The 12,517-nt window shown below is 45.1% G+C and overlaps 2 protein-coding genes across 2 annotated transcripts; both read left to right on the forward strand.

Annotated features, from left to right (window-relative positions):
* Window positions 1-294: 294 nt before the first annotated feature.
* Window positions 295-1,266, forward strand: LOC146370213 (olfactory receptor 5F1-like). The gene has a single exon (XM_084908399.1). It carries the CDS (start codon window positions 295-297, stop codon window positions 1,264-1,266), a length of 972 nt encoding a protein of 323 aa, XP_084764525.1.
* A 9,993-nt stretch (window positions 1,267-11,259) lies between these two features.
* Window positions 11,260-12,189, forward strand: LOC146370214 (olfactory receptor 2K2-like). The gene has a single exon (XM_084908385.1). The coding sequence runs from the start codon at window positions 11,260-11,262 to the stop codon at window positions 12,187-12,189; it is 930 nt and encodes a 309-aa protein (XP_084764511.1).
* Window positions 12,190-12,517: the final 328 nt, after the last annotated feature.

A 12,517-nucleotide genomic window follows, 5' to 3' on the forward strand; every position in this document is an offset into this window, starting at 1 on the left:
CAAGTAATGAACATTTTTCATCATGAAAGCATTTATTTAAATATTTTTAAAGTTGTTTTATTCAAATTTCTTGACAACCTGCACATTTGTGTTGTTTTATGTTATGGTTAGTAAATGAAACATACTAAATGTCCTATGATCTTCCAAAGCTGTGAGCTTTCATTCCAGATCATTGATTGGCTGGTTTGAAATCCCAGCTCACATGTTGCTGTTATCTGTACTAGATAAAGAAGTGAGGAGAACAGAGACCAGATACGGTGAGAAATTAGGCTTCACTTAGGTCTCTCAATCACAATGAATAATGTTTCTGTAATAACAATGTTTTTTCTTTCAGGTTTCAATGAAACAATCAGTCACAGGTTTGTTCTCTTTTTCCTCAGTTTGTTGTGTTACTGCATCATTTGCCTCGTCAATGTTTCTCTCATTGTGATCATCATCTTGGACAGCAACCTCCATGAATCAATGTATATTCTACTCTGTGTTTTTTGCATCAATGCACTTTATGGAACAGCAGGTTTCTACCCCAAATTTCTCTGGGATCTCCTCTCTGATGTTTATGTCATCTCATATTACGGTTGCCTTATTCAGACTAAGGTGATTTATTCTTTTGTCTGCGGCGAACTGTCGATTCTTGCACTCATGGCATATGACAGATATGTGGCCATATGTCAGCCACTGAAGTACCACTCTATCATGTCAAAGCAAAGAGTCATTAGGTTTGCATGTTTTTTGTGGTTAACAACCGTCTGCATTACGGCTACGAATGTCTTTCTAACATCCAGACTGAAGTTATGCAGCCCGTATCTTTCCAGACTCTTCTGTGGGAACTGGAGTATTGTTCAACTCGCTTGTTATCCAGCACAAACTATAGTCAATGCTATATCTGCAAATATTACAATAATTATTTATTTGCTTCATGGTGTTTTTATAGTTTGGTCCTATATGTATATCATTCAAACATGTGTAAAGTCTATAGAAAACAGGGCAAAGTTCATGCAAACATGTGTCCCACATCTCGTCTCATTATTTACTTTTGTTGTGGCAATACTTACTGATATTATAAGTATGCGACTGGGTTCGAATGAGTTTCATCGGACCCTTCAAAACTTTGTAGCAATAGAGTTTCTTGTCATTCCTCCTATCATGAATCCTCTGATGTACGGTTTCAAACTGACCAAAATTCGAAAAAAAATTTATAGTGTTGTTATTTTAAAAAGAACAAATTTTTGTTTTATTCGATCAGAAAATAGTTTCACACACAGCTAAGTGTCACACCCATTGTTTGACATCCATTTTAAAATAAGTCCAAAAAAATGTTCAATTTATACTGAAATTTGTGTTTTATTTGGAGTTGTTTGTAGATGTCTTTGCACTAAATGTATTTTTGATGGTCACCTGCCTGATTACCAAAAAAAACCCTGATATGCAGAAAGGCTGTAAATTTCAGTCTTTCTTCTCATTACTGTTCAAGGAAATAACAGGCACCGTGGAGACTGCACATGTGAAAAGGATTAAAAGACAAACTGTTTTAGATGTGGCAGCACTATCAGAGTGTCAATCTATTTTGATATTATGCTGTCTTATAAATCTGATCCACAACAACATGGATATGAAGCAGTTTTAGTAGTTTTCTCAGTTTTATCCTCTTTTTCTTTAACACTTATTGAAACAGTCGGAGGTTTTAGCAACTGGACCAGTTTTTGAATTTCTGCTTAATCAAACATGAAAGTCTGTTTTTACTTAACACTTGTACAATTAAATGGCTTTTCCATTGTTTGAAGGATTGAAAGTTGAAGCTGAAAATGTACAGTACAAATCAGTTTTTCTACATGACAAAATGTTTCTTTTTACTGTATTAAGTAAAAAGAAATGAGAAATCTGTTAAATAGTAAGAAATAAATGTGTACAATTGCAAAAAAAAAAAAAAAAGATCTGGTAGCTCATTAACCAGCAGCAGGTGAGGCCAAGAAGCACCACATCCCACACACAAACTACCAGCAAAGGCCTCCCCAATAGGCATGTTCTCTCCCTGCTGTTCTTGACCCTCTAAACCGATTGACTAGAATGCCTTTTATAGTCACTATACACATTTACAAAGAGATTCAGAGCATCTCCTACCCAGTGCAGACATGTGGGAAAAGAAGAAAGGGGGGTGAGGTGCACAGTTCTGTGGCACTGTATACATATGAGCAGGTCAATATCAAAAAATATCAAATATACAAATACTGAAAAAAAATAGTCTATATTTACAGTGGGGTATTTGACATAAATTAAATATTGCACAGTGGTGGTAGTGTTTGTATATTCTGTGTATAGAGGGGAGGCTTGAATTAGGGGGTGAAACTGTGTCGTCTGTTCATGTGTGAGTTCAGTGTGCTCATGGCTTTTGCAAAGGAACTGTTTCTAAGTCTGTCAGTGTTTGTGCTGATGCACCTGTAGCGCTTCCCTGAGGGAAGCAGGTCGAACAGGTCAAAACCTGGGTGGGAGCTGCCCTTGATGATGTTTGTTGCTCTGTTGAGGCAGCAGGTGAAATAAATGTCCGCCAAGGAGGGGAGAGGGCAGCCAATAATCTTCTGTGCTGCCTTGATTACACTGTGAAGCTTCACTCTGTTCCCATCTGGTCAGCTGCCATACCTTACTTTGATGCAGTATGTCAGCAGGCTGTCAATGGACGAGCAGTAGAAGATCAGCAGCAGGTTGGAGTCCAGTTTGTGCTTCCTGGGAAACCGGAAGGTGTGGACCCTCTCCAACCATCACTGTTGATGTATAGGGGGCCTAAGTCAGTGCTGTGCCACCTGAAGTCGACAATGATCTCTTTGGTTTTCATAATGGTCAGTGCTAGTTTTTTCTCTGAACACTATGATGTCAACTGGGGTGGCTGTAGCTCAGGTGGTAGAGAAGGTCATCTACTGATCGGAAGGTTGGTGGTTTGATTCCTGGCTTCCCCTAGTCTACATGGCATATATCCTTGGGCAAGATACTAACCCCAAATTGCTCTCTGATGCATCCATCGGAGTATGAATGTGTGTGAATGTTAGCTATAAAAGCACTTAGAAAAATGTGCTTGTGCGAATGGGTGAATGCACAAGTTGTGTAAAGCGCTTTGAGTGCTCAGATGAGTAGAAAAGCGCTATATAAGAACCACTCCATTTACCATTTACCATTTAACTTCAGGACTTCCTCTCTGTAGGCTGTCTCGTCTCCCTTTGAGATAAGTCTGACTAATGTGGTGTCTTCAGCAAACTTGATGAGGATGTTGTTGTTGTGGGTTGAACTGCAGTGTTAGGTTTAGAGACAATACAGGAGGGGGCTCAGCACACAGCCTTGTGGGGAGCCAGTGCTCAGCATGCGAGTGGAGGAGAGATGGGGGCCAAGTCTTACAGTTTGGGGCCGGTTGGTGAGAAAGTCAAAGGCCAAGAGTGACCAGTTTGGTGAAGAGGATATCCGGGATGATTGTATAGAAAGCTGAGCTGTAATCCACGAAGAGCATCCATCCATCCATCTGCTTATCCGGGGCCGGGTCACGGGGGCCGCAGCCCTAGCAGAGGAGCCCAGACCTCCCTCTCCTCAGCCACCTCCTCCAACTTGTCTGGGGGAACACCAAGGCGTTCCCAGGCCAGCTGAGAGATAAAATCTCTCTAGCGTGTCCCAGGTCTGCCCCGTGGAACCCTCCTGGTGGGACATGCCCGAAACACCTCATTCAGGAGGCACCCAGGATGCCCGAACAACCTCAAATGGCTCCATTCAATGTGGAGGAGCAGCTGCTCTACTCTGAGCCCCTCCCGGAAGACTGAACTTCTCACCCTATCTCTAAGGGAGAGGCCAGCCACCCTTCAGAGGAAGCCCATTTCTGCCGCTTGTATCCGCAATCTCGTTCTTTCAGTCACTACCCACAGCTCGTGATCATAGGGGAGGGGAGGGACGTAGATCGACCAGTAAATTGAGAGCTTCGCTTTTACACTCAGCTCTCTCTTCACCACAACAGACTGGTATAGCATCCATATCACTGCAGCCGCAGCACCAATACGTCTGTCGATCTCCCACTCCCGTCACTCATGAACAAGACCCCGAGATACTTAAGCTTGGTGTAACAAAGGACTGGACAGGCAGGGTTTCACTTGAGACACATGAAACACGTTATGGATCCGCATATTTCGGGGATGGACAGAAACCGGGTTAACCAGATAGTCTATAACAAACGGACCAATGAAGGTGGGAGACAGTTTCTTTGATACAGCCCGGAGCGGAACAAATCGGGTCCACAGCCAAACCTTTTGTCCCGGGGTGTAGGCAGGTGCGGGGGTCCGGTGACGGTCCGCCAGGCGCTTATTGCGATCAGCTGTGCGAAGAAGGGCGGCCCGGGTGGCTCTCCAGGCACGTCGACACCTCCGTAGATGCTGCTGGAAAGAGGGGACAAAGTGCTCACCTTCGACGGCCGGAAAGAGAGGTGGTTGGTAGCCCAGAGTTGCTTCGAAGGGGGACACCCTGGTGGCTGAGGAGGTAAGACTATTGTAACCCACACCAGATTTGTGGGTTGTGCTGCTGAATAAGGTTGGAGGTGTAATTTTCCCTCCCCGCCACTAGGAGGCGAGTATGCCTTGAGATGACCTTCTGTCAGTCAACATTTCCTGTTGTGAAAGCCATTACTCACAGGCAACTGCCAAATTAGCTGAAAGATCCCAGTAAGAAAAGCTAAAATAAAAGTTTAATTCACAATTTATCTTCACATATCTGTAGTTAATAGATGGCTATTTATTAGGATCTGACATCTGTGAAATTCGGCCGTGGGGAGCTGCGTCAGCCGGGCGAGCTATCTCACCACGAGCTCCGGTAAGGGATGCTACATGAATGTTAGCACCATAAAGACATGTAGTTGACTGCTGTTAATAGATTTTCTGCTTCAAAAAACAAAACCAGTGTGAGTTGTGATATTTATGTTTAAAGTACTGTAACATCACTGATGTGCAGATGTTTAATTTTAAGTGCTAAAGAATATATTCAAATGTGCCCAGCTAACCGCTAGTATTAAGCTACTGCTTAGCGATTTCTGTGTATTTCTGTGTTCTAACATTACTGTGATTCATCTGAGTTTGTTAGCTTTCCAAAACGTTGGAGAAGCAGTAATATCGTCATGTAGTGCTTAAATGCACCCTTTCAGTTTTGTTGACTTAGAAGTTCATTCATTTGATAAAGATGCAAAAAGTTCATAAAATGTGATTATAAAATGTGAGGGATCTCATTACTCTGTTGAAGTATTAATGTTTTAAGAAGTTGATATATTTTTCTGAGAAATAATTCAAGTTGAAAGTTGAGTTCAAGTTGGTTTTTGACCAGGATTGGATCATTCAAGATCTGAACCCTGTGGGTTCAGTGGCGAGCCAATCCCAAGAGAGTGACTGTAGACGGACCAGAGTACGGTGTGGCCGTGGGATCCATCTTCAGCGAACCTCAGGACTATAACTACATTCCTTGACACAGATAAGACTAACACTTTAAAAATCTACCCGGGTAGTGTTAGAACCAGTGGACAGAAACACACACACACACACACAAGGAACTCTAATTTCTCTTCCCAAAGAGAAGTGGACTGAGCAACAGGAGCGGAAGCTCTTTAATTGAAACTCTTTGGAGAATTTCCTTAAAGAGGATGTTTGGTTTTGATTTTATTTTTGAGCCCTTTAATGTGTGTTTGTGCACTGTAGGAAGCCGGCTGTAGACAGGCAGGGTTTGTACACTTTACAACTTTCAATACAGTTTCTATTCAAATCACATCTTATCTATCATTGTGTGGTTCCTTCTCTGCTGATCCTTTCAAGGCTCCATAGTCTTACCTAGAACTTTCTGATACTAGTCCAAAGTTGTCGAGACAATAATTTAATGCGTATCTCATATTATTTAATTGTAATACCTGTTACACTATTGTGGGCATACTCAACCCATGGGAGTTGCTCACTCAAAGTTGTCTGATTGGTGGATGCCAAGCACCGGAGGGCCGCCTCGAGTTCCTGATTGGGCCGTTCTGTCTGGCCGTTAGTCTGAGGGTGGAAACCAGAGGAGAGACTGACCTGTGCTCCGAGGGCGTTGCAGATTTCTTTCCAGACCCGTGATGTGAACTGCGGCCCCCTATCAGAGACGATGTCCGTGAGGATTCCGTGAAGGCGAAAGACATGGTTAGTCAGGAGTCGAGCTATTTCTAAAGCACTGGGGAGCTTGGGGAGGGGGACAAAGTGAGCAGCCTTCGAAAAACAATCAATGATAGTAAGGATGACTGAGTTACCTGATGAGGAAGGGAGGCCCATGATGAAGTCCATTGCAATGTGTGACCACGGGCGGCCAGGGGTTGGTAGGGGTTGGAGAAGGCCGGAAGATGGCTGATTGACGCCCTTGTTTTGAGCGCATGTAGGACAGGCAGCAATGTATTCGTGGACATCCTTAGCTAAAGACAGCCACCAGGCGAAGCGTTGGAGGAAGGTAATGGTGCGGTGGACCCCAGGGTGGCAGGTAAATTTGGCCGTGTGAGCCCAATGCAAAACTCGTGATCTGACAGTAGAGGGAACAAAGAGTAGGCCTGGGGGACCCGTACCAGGGTCCGGTTCCGTTCGTTGGGCCTCTTGAATAGCTGACTCAATCTCCCAGGTTAGGGCCTCGACAACACACGTGGAAGGAAGAATGGGGGCGTCCTCGGCAGCGTCTTCGGAGGTGGCAAATTGGCGTGAGAGGGAATCGGGTTTGACATTACGAGAGCCGGGTCTGTAGGTGATTGTGAATTGGAATCTGGTGAGAAACAGAGCCCACCTAGCTTGCCTGGCGTTGAGTCGTTTCGCGGACCGGATAGACCGGAAAGTTTTTGTGGTCCGTCCAAACCACAAACGGTTGGGCAGCTCCCTCCAACCAGTGACGCCACTCTTCTAGGACCAGCTTGATGGCCAATAGCTCTCAGTTCCCCACATCATAAGTATCATAAGTAAGCACAAGGATGAAGCTTACCGCCTTGTAGCTGGGCACCGCCGCCACTCCTGCGTCCACCTCCACGACAAAGGGTTGACTGAGATCGGGTTGGATGAGGATGGGTGCAGAGGCAAAGCGCTCCTTCAGGCAAGAGAAAGCCTGGCGAGCCGGTTCATACCAGCGGAAGGGGACCTTGGGTGAGGTGAGGTGAGGTGAGACGAGTCAGGGGTAGAGCGAGCTGGCTATAGTTGCGGATGAAACGGCGATAAAAGTTAGCGAAACCCAAGAAACTCTGAAGCTTCTTGCGATGGGATGGAGTGGGCCAGTTTAACAGCCTGAACTTTGGCGGGGTCCGCTCTCAGGTTACCTTGTTCAATGACATAGCCCAGGAAAGAGACTGTGGAAGTATAAAACTCACATTTTTCCCCCTTCACGAAGAGACTGTTTTCCGGGAGGCGTTGGAGGACCTGCCTGACATGGCATTCGTGTTCAGAGATAGAATGAGAGAAAATGAGGATGTCATCCAGATAAATGAAGACAAAGTGGTTAATGAAGTCCCGCAGTATGTCGTTTACCAGGGCCTGAAAAACAGCTGGGGCATTGGTGAGACCAAACGGCATGACAAGATATTCAAAATGACCAAGGTGAGTGTTGAAGGCTGTTTTCCATTCATCCCCCTCCCTTATTCTTACCAGATGGTAGGCGTTGCGCAGGTCCAGCTTAGTGAAGATGGTGGCCCCCTGAAGGAGCTCGAAGGAAGAATTTAAAAGAGTGAGTGGATATTTATTCTTCACTGAGATGTTGTTAAGGCCCCGATAATCAATACAAGGTCGTAAGCTCTTGTCTTTCTTGGCAACGAAGAAGAAGCCGGCGGCCACAGGAGATGACGAGGGGCGAATGAGACCTGCAGTGAGTGATTCGTTGATGTATTTTTCTATACTTTCACGTTCGGGCTGAGACAGACTGTATAGGCGGCTGGTAGGGAGAGGTGCGCCTGGAAGAAGATCAATGCCGCAGTCATACGGCCGATGCGGAGGAAGCGAGAGTGCTCTATCCTTGCAAAACACTTGTTTGAGATCATGGTAGACGGGTGGCACGGAGGAGAGGTCCGGCGGCTTGGAGAGAGAAGAATTGGTTAGCGGTTCGGAAGAGGGGGTGGCAGCTTTAAGACAGGACATGTGACAATCCTCCCCCCCACTCCACAATGCTCTCCTTTTTCCAATCAATAACAGGGTTATGTTGATGCAACCAAGGGTAACCCAGAACTAGTGGCGTGAGTGGAGCTTAAAACACATACAGCTGTATAGTCTGGGAATGATTGCCAGAGAGAGTCAGTAAAACGGGCTCAGTGATATGAGTGATGTTAGGAAGCTGCTGTCCACTGAGGGCGGTGACTTGGAGTGACTGTGGCAGAGGCTCGGATTTCAGATTTAATCGTCGGGCCAGTGAAGCGTCAATAAAGTTCTGTTCCGCCCCTGAATCGATTAGAGCCTTAAGAGGGTGGACCTGAAGCTGCACCGTTAATTTAGCTGCTAGCATGAGCCGTGGAGGAGACTGTGAACTAGAGACCTCGCCCACCCGTATTCTCCTCTCTACTGCGGCCTTTTGGCAGAGACAGGCAAACATTGGCAACATGACCCTTACGGCCGCAATAAAAACACTCTCCACCGATGGTGCCGTTCCTCGGGTGAAAGGCGAGAGCAACCCAGCTGCATAGGTTGCTCACCCTCCTCCATGTTGTGCGACTCCAAATCTCTTCCGCCACTCATGGCGCTTCCGCCCAATGCTGCTTTGCCACGTCCCAGAGACCTCTGGGAAACGTAGTCCTCAGTTCTGCAGCGCGCACGTAAATGCCCGTCCACCTTTACACACAACGTTATCACATCAGACAAAGTTTTAGGTAACTCTCTTATCACTAGTTCGCCCTTTAACTCATCACACACGTTGTTCAACAAAGTACTTGTCAATGCTGGCTGCCCCCACCCGGTCTCTTCGGCCAACGTCCAGATCTCAATGGAGTATTCCGCCATACTTCGTCTTCCCTGCTTAAGATTTAGTAAACGGTGAGCTGCTGCATCAGCGCCAGTACCTCTCTCAATCACACATTTAAATTTAGCAAGAAAATCCTGGTACGAGATGCTGGCGTCAGTTCTCAAAACAGCTTGAGCCCAGTTTAAAGCCGGTCCGCGTAAGAGCTGGACAAAAAAGGCAATCTTAGCCTCGTCAGTTTCATATGTCCTCCGCAACTGTCTAAACTGCATTGTTATTTGGGTCAGAAAACCGGCACACTTGTGAAACTCACCCGCGATGCGTTCCGGTGTTGGCAAAGCTCGCTCCGGGGGCTCCGAGGGAGTGGGATAAGGTGAAGCCAAAGGCCCGGGTGCCGGAGACTCAGAAGCCAGTAACTGTGAGGAGACAGAGGGAGGAGAGGCTGCTGGGCTTACCAGGGGTACGCGCTGAGCAAGGGCCTGCGTTAGAGCGGCCAACTGCTGATTGATGAGCTGCAGCATTTGTTCGTGGCGTTCCAAAACCTCCTCGGCCGTGAGGACGCGCTGCTGGGCGGCAGAGTCCGCTGAGTCCATGAACACAAGGGAAATCCAAGGGGGAAATCACTCGCTCTCCAACTCTCCACATACACGACGGCAGTCCTTCTTTTCACACTTGACACACAGATTAACACGGGAAAGGTAATACAGGGGCTCTGTAGATAAGGAGACAGGAATGAGAACGATATTCACAAAAGACACTTGACTTATCTTGAGCTGTAGCTTGACTTTCACTGACGCGTGGTAGACAACGATCCAGCGAAGACCAGCAGTCACCTCCTGGCTTAAATGCCGTTCACCTTGATGGGCTTCAGGTGTGTTCTTTTCCGTGGGCGTGGGCCGAGGGCGTAAACCCACAATGAGTTCCGCCCCGGCGACAGAGAGGAGGAGAGAGAGAGAGCACAAGAGAGAGAAAAAGACAGCAAAGGCCGATCAGCGTCTCGCCAATCACCCAGGCTGTGACACTTGGGGCAGGAACTCGTCCCTGACCTGAAGTGGGCACTCCACCCTTTTCTGGCTGAGGACCATGGCCTCAGATTTGGAGGTGCTGATTCTCATTCCCACTGCTTCACACTCAGCTGTGAACCATTCCAAAGCGAGCAGAAGGCCATCACCCGATGAAGGCAACAGAACCACAAACTAGAGATGAGATTCTGAGAACACCCACAAAGAGCTTTCTGACGTAGCTTTGCCACTGCTCCAGGTGGCTCAGCACAGAGTGGAGAGCTACGTTGATGGCATCTTCTATGGATCTGTTCGCATGATTTGCAAACTGGTAATCACTGGTCTGATCCACAATGAAGACGAGTCCACGTACAGAAAGGAGGTGGACCAGCTGTTCCACTGTTGCAGTCAGAACCACCCGGACCCAACTGTGGAGGTGACAGTGAACCTTCAGACTCGCCCTAACTATCCTTAAAAATAGAGTACTTACCGTGGATCACTTCAGATTCCTGGGACCCACTTTTTCAAGCGATCTGAAGTGGTCCCCACATATAGACTCTATCCAGAAGAAGGCCCAGCAGAGGTTGTGGTTCCTGCAGCAACTCAGAATATACAACCTGATCTCAAAAAAACCTTTGATTTACTCTTTTCTGGGCTGGAGGAAAAGGGGGTGATCGTGGTGCAACGATAAGGTTACATCACTCTGCAGAAAATTGGAGAGGTACCTGGGATGGAATCTTTCCATTGTGGAATAGGAAAGGTAGAGAGTGAGCAGGCGGCAGAGTAACAGGTACGTAGCAGGTAACAGGTGCAAACAATTCTTTTTTCCACAGAGTTACTAAGAGGCAAAGACAAAGCAACATTCACAAGAACTTCTTACTGTCTTACTAGTGACTTCAGCAAACGTCAGAGAGCCTGATCATTATCACTGAAGCAACAATGATCTGACTGGACTACGAAAGACTACAAACAAAAAACAGAAGAAAACCACAACAAGCCCTGGACAATTATGTTTAATTGGCATAAATGTAAGAAATTCCTTACAGTATTATGAAGAAAGCAGTTTTTAAATAAAGCTGTAAAATGTTTTAATATTTCTTTTTCAAGAACCTGCAGGTTTGTTTTATTATGTGTTTAGTACATGATACATATTAAATCCCCTGTGATCTTCCAAAGCTGTGAGCTTTCATTCCAGATCAATGATTGGCTGGTTTGAAATCCCAGCTCACATGTTGCTGTTATCTGTACCTGATAGAGGAGAGAGGAGAACAGAGACCAGATACAACGAGAGACTAGGCTTCACTTAGGTCTCTCAATCACAATGAATAATGTTTCTGTAATAACAATGTTTTTTCTTTCAGGTTTCAATGAAACAGTCAGTCACAGGTTTGTTCTCTTTTTCCTCAGTTTGTTGTGTTACTGCATCATTTGCCTCGTCAATGTTTCTCTCATTGTGATCATCATCTTGGACAGCAACCTCCATGAATCAATGTATATTCTACTCTGTGTCTTTTGCATCAATGCACTTTATGGAACAGCAGGTTTCTACCCTAAATTTCTCTGGGATCTCCTCTCTGATGTTCATCTCATCTCATATTACGGTTGCCTTATTCAGACTCAGGTAGTTTATTCTTTTGCCTGTGGTGAACTGTCGATTCTTGCACTCATGGCATATGACAGATATGTGGCCATATGTCAGCCACTGAAGTACCACTCTATCATGTCAAAGCAAAGAGTCATTAGGTTTGCATGTTTTTTGTGGTTAACAACCGTCTGCATTACAGCTACGAATGCCTTTCTAACATCCAGACTAAAGTTATGCAGCCCGTATATTTCCAGACTCTTCTGTGTGAACTGGAGTATTGTTCAACTCGCTTGTTTTCCAGCACAAACTATAGTTAATGGCATATTTGCAAATATTACAATAAGTATTTATTTTCTTCACGGTGTTTTTATAGTTTGGTCCTATATGTATATCATTCAAACATGTGTCAGGTCTATAGAAAACAGGGCAAAGTTCATGCAAACATGTGTCCCACATCTCGTCTCATTATTTACTTTTGTTGTGGCAATACTTACTGATATTATAAGTATGCGACTGGGTTCGAAAGAGTTGCCTCGGACCCTTCAAAACTTTGTAGCAATAGAGTTTCTTGTCATTCCTCCTATCATGAATCCTCTGATGTACGGTTTCAAACTGACCAAAATTCAGAAAAGAATCTACAGTGTTATTATTTCAAAAACAAAGTGATTTTCATTTTATTCGATCAGATAATGATTTCAAACACAGCTAAATGTCAGACCTGTTGACATCCACTAAAAAACAAGTAAAAAAATGTTTAACTTTTAACATGTTTTTCTTAAAACATGTCTATTGATGTGAGCAGATATGAAATTTTGTTATTTATCTGCATTTCTCAGATGATTTACATTTCCTAGATATCTAGGAATCACTACATGTATTTTTGATGGTCAGCTGCCTAATTACCGTATAACATAAAAACAGGCAATAATCAGTGACTAGTTACTGTGGAGACTACACATCAGACTCAGAATACTTTATTAATCCCTGGGTTGCA

Source organism: Perissodus microlepis, chromosome 16 (assembly GCF_051167445.1).
Source record: "Perissodus microlepis isolate ML-2025 ecotype Zambia chromosome 16, ASM5116744v1, whole genome shotgun sequence".
In the NCBI taxonomy this organism is placed as follows: Eukaryota; Metazoa; Chordata; class Actinopteri; order Cichliformes; family Cichlidae; genus Perissodus; species Perissodus microlepis.

Excerpts from the sequence above, each read along its gene's own strand:
- LOC146370213 (XM_084908399.1), top strand. The coding sequence starts at position 295 with ATGAATAATGTTTCTGTAATAACAATGTTTTTTCTTTCAGGTTTCAAT.
- LOC146370214 (XM_084908385.1), top strand. The coding sequence starts at position 11,260 with ATGAATAATGTTTCTGTAATAACAATGTTTTTTCTTTCAGGTTTCAAT.